This window comes from Archocentrus centrarchus, chromosome 2 (genome assembly GCF_007364275.1).
Source record: "Archocentrus centrarchus isolate MPI-CPG fArcCen1 chromosome 2, fArcCen1, whole genome shotgun sequence".
Classification (NCBI taxonomy): Eukaryota; Metazoa; Chordata; class Actinopteri; order Cichliformes; family Cichlidae; genus Archocentrus; species Archocentrus centrarchus.
The window spans coordinates 24,808,110-24,817,034 of NC_044347.1; the positions used below are offsets into that span (position 1 = coordinate 24,808,110).

Sequence of the window (8,925 nt, forward strand, 5' to 3'; positions counted from 1 at the left end):
ATTTTGTTTCCATGTGGGCTTTGAATCTGCTATTAATCCCCTCTCCACGGATTGCAGCCTGCAGTGTGTGGAGATGGCCACACAGTGGCGCTCCTTCATAATTATTCACAGCAGCTCAGGGTAAATACAGTATTGGCTTGCTAATTAGTTGTATCAATTCTCATTGATCGCTTTTGGGTTTAGATCCATAGCGGCCTGGAGGGGAGCTTTATAGGGCCTGAAATAAGCAAAGTGTCCTGGGGTGTTCAGTAAGATTAACTCAGCGCCCTGTAAGTCAAAGGAAAGTCAATATGAGTGTGGGAAACTACTCCATCTGGCACTGCATCTCTCACTTTGTCTTCAGCTTACCTTCATTTCAGAGAAAAACAGTAGTTTTTCATAAAGGAGTGTGAGAAAAATGGTGTTTTATTTCAAAGTAGAACTACAAAAGCATCACAACTTACTAGTAAGGACTATGGCGGCTCAGTAGGTAGAGCAGGTCACCTACTGATCGGAAGGTCAGCGGTTCGATTCCTGGCTACTCCAGGCTACATGCCAATGTATCCTTGGGCAAGATACTTAACCCCAAGTTGCTCTCCGACCATCCTGTCGGAGTATGAATGTGTGTGAATGTTAGTTAATTAAAAAAAAAAAAGCACTTAGCTTAGTAGAAACATGGAAGTGCTTGTATGAATGTGAGTGCATGTAAGTAAATGTAAAACATGTTGTGTAAGCGCTTTGAGTGCTCTGACTGAGTAGAAAAGTGCTATATAAGAGCTAGTCCATTTACCATTACTATAACCTCCTTTGTGCCATAATCACTTTTTGCAGGCTATATAAAAGTTTGGCGTGTAACCTTAGCTGCGACCTTTTTGCATTCGAATTAAGAGTTAATTAAGAGCATCTCCCTGACAAATCAAGTGGAATTGAAGTGAACAAATTGTACTGTACCTGAGTGAATGTACTTTATAAATGTTTTTATATTTACATCACATTTTGTATATTAAAACATGTAAAATAACTTTAGATGTTACATAAATATCCTTAGAAACACCATGAAATAGAACTAACAGAGGACAGGAGATTTAAATGGAAGGCTGCCGTGCAGTTGTGCTGCACTTCACTAAATATGCTCAGACATATTTTGCTGTCTCAAAGATATGATGACGATAGTTTGTATATAAAATGCAACTTCAGGTGTTTCAGTTGCACAGAGTACAGAACCTCCATAGATGGGTGGATGGAGATCTTTCCTCCTGTTAATCTACAATATGTTGCTTTATACCATTTAGTATAATGCATTCCGTGAAGTTAGATACATTAAAAAAAAAAAAATCAGAAAAAAGACTATTCAAATGTATTGCTGCAAACTATAAACCAGCCCACAAGCATATGCCACATTATTTTCAGGGAGTTGCTCTATAAAGTATTTATTTCACAAAAAAAATAAATAAATAAAAGAAAAAGGAAAGGGGGGGTAAGCAACGGTAAGAAACTGAAGACTTGAGGGGGCCAAGCGCACATATTTCCACAGCGGTTGATCAGCTTGATCAGACTGGGTGTGAATGGCTACTTTCTGGCAGCCAATGGCTGAGCACCGGATGCGATATATCCGCTGCTACAACAAGCGCTCTGTCGTCCCCCCCCCCCCCACCCCCCCCACCCCCAGCTTGACGCCATTTACAGCCCGAATCCCGACCTCCTCTCCGGAAAGAGAGCGAGAGAGAGAAGTACATCACACTCACACGCGAGAAAAAGTACTTGCTAAGATATTCGGAGCCTCGCGGATAAAAAAAAAAAAAAAAAAAAAAAAAAAAACAAACACCGAGTGAAAACTACCTGTAACCTGGAAGTTTGCGTTTCTGCTTCACTTCCATCTATTATCTCCTACTTCTTTTTTTTTTTTGTTTGTTTTTTGCAAATAAAGTTGACTGCGCGGCTGTGATTGACTGAAGTGTTCGCGTGCTTCAATGCCTCGTGCTCTTGCGCAAAACATGGGATTTCCGTCTTAGCGCCGCTTCTCCCGCAGCACCGCTCCGGCTGGAAGCTTTCTCAATGGATTTTACCGACGGTTTTCCCGACTGAGCTATCGCCGCGGGGAATAAACTCGCCCTCAACTCGGAATAATTTTGCCTAAACGGGGGTCTAAAGCGTCGAGAGCACGGTAAGTGTGGTCTTTGTCGTTCTGAAACAATGTGCATGCTCTTGGTTGAAGTGGTGAAATATACTTTGTAATTCCCTACTTTTCTCAGTGTTTGTGTAACTCCTCTCTCTCCCTTTAGCTTGCACACCTAAGTGGCTGGTTTGCTTTTGAGCGAAATTTTGAACTATTATGTCTCTTTATTTTATTTTTTTTCCTCCTGAGGTTGATATCGGTGTTCCCACCCAGTGTAAAACGAGCCCGTGTCTTTGCTGTCGCTAATGACTCATTTGGCTTAATTGCTCACCTCGCTCCTGGTGTCTGCTTTATTAGGAAGTAGCCGTGTCCAAGTTGGCACGTGTTTGCCCGTACGTGCGTTCACGCACCCTGCACCGTTTCCTCCACTCATGCAAACTGCCCACTGAACTTGTCTGAAACGCGGCTTCCTTTCTGCATGTTTGTATATTTGCATTATAAATCTCGTGCACACAGTGGAAAGCGCTTATCGGCGATTCATCAGAAACAGCGTGACTCATTGGCTTTCTGGTTTTAGCTCAGCGCTGACTCTTTGTGCTGCTGCCCGGTTCGTTTATGAAATCTCTAAAGCTGTCACTTTTAAGAGCTGATGCCATTGGTCTCCTCCCCACTGTGGCTTGCACACAAGCCCTGTCAAGCAGATGAGGGAGCCTATGCCCCCACCCCAAAAAGACAGTGTGTCTGCAAGCCCATTAACTGGGGTTATAAATAAAATGAAATAAAAAAAAATAAATAAATAAAAAACAACCAATGGATGTTCCCAAAGATGCGCCACCCTTGAATGCACCCACACCCAACGCTCTCTTTGCTCCAAACTTGTCTCTTGTCACTCATCATCTTTTCAGCTGCCTAACAATGTAAAATGTACTGGAATACGGCAGGTTGCTGCAGGCCATTTGTCATGCAACAATCAGAAAGCCCTTCCTGTATTGCAATTTAAAGGAGGGGGGTGTCCTTCATACCCACCCCCCCCCCCCAAAAAAAAAAAGATTGCATTTGAAAGCTAATTAGTACAAGCACGAGAATTGAGACCATTTTTGTTTACTTTGGTGTGAGACGGTGGTGAAAGCGAGCCTGTGCACGTACAGTGTCAGGGCCGGTTTGCTGACACTCACAGGAACTATAACTAATCTGGGGTGAGCAAACCAGAACTGTTGGGTCTGTTTAATTCATTTTAAACTCTTACTAAGCCCTAAAATAAAGCACTTGTTTGCTTTGTTTTAGTTTAAATACATTAAGTTAAAATGCCCTTTACTTGTCTCCCTTTACGCTCCCATGTTTGTTGTGTTTGAACCACAAAAGTCTTCAGTGAAGTACCCCTAACCCTCAATATAGCCATGTTTACAAAAAGAAATGAACTTTGATCATCAGCGTATGCAACCTCTGACTATGGAAATATTGACCCTGTAAAAGATAGCGGAAGAAGACATAAACATGCTGTTTGACACATTGCATTTGACGTTTAAGTGTGTCAGACGATATTTCCACTATTGACCGAGTCTGATTTAAGTCCACAACTTTTACCTATTCCTCACAAGATTATTTCTTTATATTTGTTTTCTGAAGGTTTGGAAAAGTGAAAAATGGCATCATTTTTCTCAGCCAATGGCGATGTCTTTGAATATCTTTGAGCAGTTTTCCTTATCAGCGGTAGAAGACTTAAGTCTTAATTTATGATGATAGAATGCCAGTTTCTCATCTGATGGTCTACAGCCAACCAACTGATTAGCTTTGCTGAATATGAAATGACCAAAACAAGTTTGAGAATAACTTGCAGGGGATTCAGTGTAATCTGTTGTAATCTGGTTATTTTAATGACAAATGACAAAAGTTAAAAAAAAAAAAAAAATTACCCATCACCACGCCCTGAAGCTCAAAGCTGACTTTCAGATTAAAGATGCACCGTTGATCGGCCCGACTTTTTTGATGGACCTCGGCAACAAAGCTGACAGGTATCGTGATGAAGCCCTAAAGATGTGACTTTTTATAATTTATTTATCTAACTCGGGAGTGGGAAAGGTGTAGTTTTAATATAATTGTATTCTAAAGAGAGCTGCTTTTCACAGTAGGTGCATTACTATTCAGAAAGCTTGCATCTGAACAAGGATCCAAAACAATATTGATGATAACCAAGATATTACAAAACTTCATATTGTCATAAATAAAAGTGAAATTGTTAATTTTGTATGGTGATGGTTGGACTTTCTCTGGTATAACTTAACAAATGTACAGTTTTTTTTTTTTTTTGTTTGTTTGTTTTTCAGGCTTTCTATAGAAGTGTTGTAGATTTTGACCACATATTTAATCTGAAAAATATAATAGCCGACCCAAAGAGCCGTTAGTCGAGAAGCTGAAGTTTCAGCCATTTTAAGCCGTGACTATGTACCAGTTAGATGACAGACGGTGCGAGCGCTGCAGAAAGGGTCTGTGGTCGGACATGATTTTTCATGTTCAGCGGTATGACCTCGAAGCACCAATTTATTACCAGCACTGCGTAGCTGGCATTAATGTCACCTCGTGGTTCTCAGTCGCCATGAAGTCGAGGCATTTTTCACACGCATCTAAAAGGCCTGTTTGAGGACTTGGCCTCAGGATTAATTTTAGATGAGTTCCACGCAAGAAAACTGAGTGCTTATAAGTCAGAATATCAGTATGTTGAAGGGCACTGATTTCAAAATTCTCAGTGTTCATGGCTGCTTTTTTTTTTTTTTATTTAAGGTGTAGTCCAAGAAAATGTGCAAAAATGATTTATTTCCATTTGGGTAACATTAGTTATTATAATTTCACGGACATGAGAAAAGAGGAAGTTTTCACAAGCAAGCAGCCGGAAAGCACCTGAATTCAAATAAGATATCAGAGGCATAAACGTGAGGTGTGAGAGTGGATTTAGATTCAGCTTTGAGCAAACAAACTTTGGTTATCCTGCCTTTTGACAGTAGACAAAGACTCGCTTGTGATTCAAAGGAAGCCTTCATGAAATTGATTCTGTAGGCCCCAGAAGACAGCGGCTAGTGGCTCGAAACATTACATCAGCTATGGAATCTAACAGATCTTTCTGTCACACTGATGTGTTTGTTAGACCTCATTTCCATAGTGGTGCTTGTACTGACATCGGTTACGATTTGCATGGCATCATTTGCATGACGTGCCACATATGGTTATTAAACTGTGTGTTTCTTTGACAGGACTTCAGATGTGTCCCCTGCCAGCCACAGTGGCCCTTCAGTCCCAAGATGTTTTCCAGAAGTCAGAACGACAGCAATGGGGGAGAAGGGCAGCAGGATTCGTCTGCGTCATTAAACTGCCCGTCGGGCACGCCGAATGACGAAGGGAGCCCGCAGCCACAGACTTCACAGACCGACGATGGTCCGCCGAATCCTGGGTTAAACAAAGGGCAGCTGCCTCATGCTGAACCAGTGCTATCTCTGGATCAGATTAGGGTAACTGGAAGTAGTAATGAGTACACAGAAGGGCCTAGTGTTGCCCAAAAACCTCCAGGTGCTCAGGATACATCACAAGGTTCAAGAAGCAGCGGGCAGCAGGAGACTCAAAAAGAGAGGCCTTATAATCTCCACAACCTCCACGGAAATGCTTCCATCTCTTCCAGGGTGGGCGCTGTGCGGTCTTCCAGTGTAGAGGACTCCCAGAGCAGCATCAGAACCAGTGTGGGAAGCGCTTCTTCAGACCAGAGGCTCCTTGGCAGCCCAGAAAGCAGCGACCAGATAATCAGAATACAGCCCAAACACTCCGAACTGAACTCAGAGGAGCTGAAACCCTTGAACGCTGAGGCCGGGCCTTTGGCGGTAGCGCCGGGCAACAGTAGCCATAAAAAACAAGGTAAACACTCGTGTAGGTGTGAGGACTGCGGCCGATGTCAGTGTTCAGAGTGCCGTCGCCCACGGGCGCTCCCTTCCTGCTGGATGTGCGGCCGGCGGTGCATGTGCTCAGCAGGGAACGCAGTGGAGTACGGGACATGCGTGTGCTGCATCAAGGGCCTTTTCTACCACTGCTCCAGCGACGACGAGGACACGTGCACAGACAAGCCATTCTCGTGCACGCAGTCTCACTGCTGCGTCCGCTGGGTCACCGTGTCGCTCCTCTCCTTGTTGTTCCCCTGTATCCTGTGCTACCTCCCAATTAAAGGATGCGTGGCGGTGTGTCAGTGCTGCTATGACCGAGTTACAAGACCCGGCTGTCGGTTGCAAGAATTCAAATTCAGTCCACTGTGAGGGTGTCAGCAAACGAACATAGATGACTGTGTGTGTGTGTGTGTGTGTGTGTGTGTGTGTGTGTGTGGTGTGTGTGTGTGTGTGTGGTGTTGAAATGTACATGGAGGCTCCACACTTGCTGACCTGATGTGTAGTTCTGTAGCTGAAAGGTTTTAATAGAGATCTAATGATGCTGGTGTGCTTGAGTTTTTGTATTTTCCATCTAGATTGTTTCCATATCTGCCACAAAACGGCCTTAGTTTGCCACCTTTTTAAGGTGAGTCGAGAAAAGTCTTTCTACTAAAGGCACTGGAGGTGCATTTGCTCACCCTAGCATTATGAGTCTCACTTGAAAGGTAAACCAAAATAAGCGCTCTACATTTAAAGGTATGAAGACATATTCACATATTCAACTACTGTTTAATTTTTTGTTTTTTATTTTGTCCTGAATAATCAGGATACTCCAGTACCCTCATGTTGTTTTATTGCTGAGAGTCCAGCAGATAGTGTCTTTGTTTTTTTTGTTGTTTTTTTAACATTTAATACAACTTATATTCTAAGAACAGGCTCCTGTTACTGACTGTATGTAATGTTTTAAATGCAAATATAATACATCAGAAAATGAGTTGGACAGATGTTTTATTTTTGTACATATTTCAACTGTGAAAAGTTTTGTCATAACGGAGGCACCTTGATGAATCCATATTTACGCTAATCAGCCATAACATTAAAACCACTGGCAAGCGAAGAGATTGCATTGTCGCAGTATAAAGTTTGAGGGGGAAACCTTGGCTTATTTTGGCACGTACCACCCATTTAAACAACTGTTTACACAAACCCCCCACCACCATGGGAAAGCCAAGCCCCAACAGGACAGTGTGCCCTGCCACACTTCTCAAACTGCTCAGGAATGGCTAAAGGAACGCGATAAAGGATCCCAAACTGATCGGAAAAGAGCCAAACCGGAGTCCCCGACCCGTGTCGATGTCCCCACCCACTGCCAGACACCCCGGAGGCAAATCAGTTTTCAAACGAGGGCGATTGATGGTTTTAATGTTTGGCTAACGGGTGTATAGAAATCAGTAAATTCACTGTTTTGTTTTTTTTTTTCTTTTACATTCACTGGAATGTTTCTCAATCATGTTAATGTAATTTACAAAGGAAAGATCCCTTTTACTTGTAAATTGTACAGTGACCTTATATGAAAAATCTATTTTCTAATTCCAACATTTCCTAGTGTAAAGTTAAAACTATATATTTATTTGAAGGTTTATTATTTTATAATGAGAAAATATTTATTTTGACAAAACATCAATGCGTCACCTCTTTGTGGGGGAGTCACTCTGCAGTCACTGCAGATGGGACCCTGTATGAGTGTCAAAGCTGGATGACTAGTTCACTATGGATTAGGAGACAAATATATTAACGTTTGAAATTAAACAACCCTGAAGTCTGAGCATTTGTTCCTGTTTTTTTTGCGTATTGTTACTGTTTGTTCCTCACTGTCTGAATGTGGCTCACTGTACTGTGGTGTAAGAACAGCTATGTTTTGTCTGGGTTTACACTTCATATAATTTAAGGTGCACATTCTCAACATTTTTAATTGAACCTCGGCACGAAATCTGAGGCAGAGCAGTCATTAACCGGCGCTCTGGAATTTTCCCTGCAACACAATCGCTTAAGCTTGTTTAGAGAGATCAAAACCGGAAACAGGGACACATTAATGTTCACCTCATTAGGCAAAGCCTCTGGTAAAGCCGTGTGTGCAGGAATGCCATCATCGCTTCTTTTTCATCTTCTAAAAATCAAGCGCTCCACCTGTGTTTCTGCAAATATGCGTTCATGTAAGCCTGCTATTAGGTTCTGGCCGGGATTCAGGTTTTGTTTCATGCTAGATCCACAGGAGCCTGCAGATACTCAGCCCCCTATTTTTTTCTCTTTTTTTTTAATCAAAGGTTTGTTCAGGAATTCCTTGGTTTTGAGTGTCCCTGCAGGGGAAACATAAGCCTGAAACATAAAGCCTCTGACACTTGTTGACAGCACACGGACGTGTTTGCAGTGCGGTATGCATTCAGGGAAGTGATTGACATGCCGAGGCCCAACCTGCACTCACTTGTTTGTTATTCATCCACAGCCTTTGACTGACGGGGGGGGGTGGCGGCATGTTTTACATAATTATCAACTTTCACCTATTTTTCAGACGTGGAGGAGATGGAAACATAACGGGCAGAATCCCATTAGAGACAGAAAAGGGAGAGTTGATCTTGTGTTTAGGTTTTTATCTTTGCAGCAGCAGGCCTCCTCTACCCCTCCATTATCTCAGCTGTGAATGAAGGAGGGAAGGGTGGGTGAGGTAGGAGGTGGTGGTTTGAAGGAGGATTTTTTTTGGGGGGGGGGGGGGTTAGGAAGAGACTGCAAAGGGTTAAAAGCATCACTTTGAATGACAAAGACCTAACAGTTTACCCCTGTATTCAGCCCGGCATGCATTCATCCTGTTTTCAATAGTTAAGGGGGGGTTATTTTGGCTCCCCAGTGCTCCTCTCTGCTACCTGCTCCTACTTG

General features: G+C 42.7%; 1 protein-coding gene across 1 annotated transcript; it reads left to right on the forward strand.

Moving 5' to 3' along the window:
- Window positions 1-1,668: 1,668 nt before the first annotated feature.
- spry2 (sprouty RTK signaling antagonist 2) lies at window positions 1,669-7,819 on the forward strand. The gene is given in 3 exon segments (XM_030744859.1): window positions 1,669-2,143; window positions 5,341-6,354; window positions 6,356-7,819. Coding segments are annotated over 2 exon segments (1,017 nt in total). The 5' UTR covers window positions 1,669-2,143; window positions 5,341-5,388; the 3' UTR covers window positions 6,407-7,819.
- The last annotated feature ends 1,106 nt before the right edge of the window (window positions 7,820-8,925 follow it).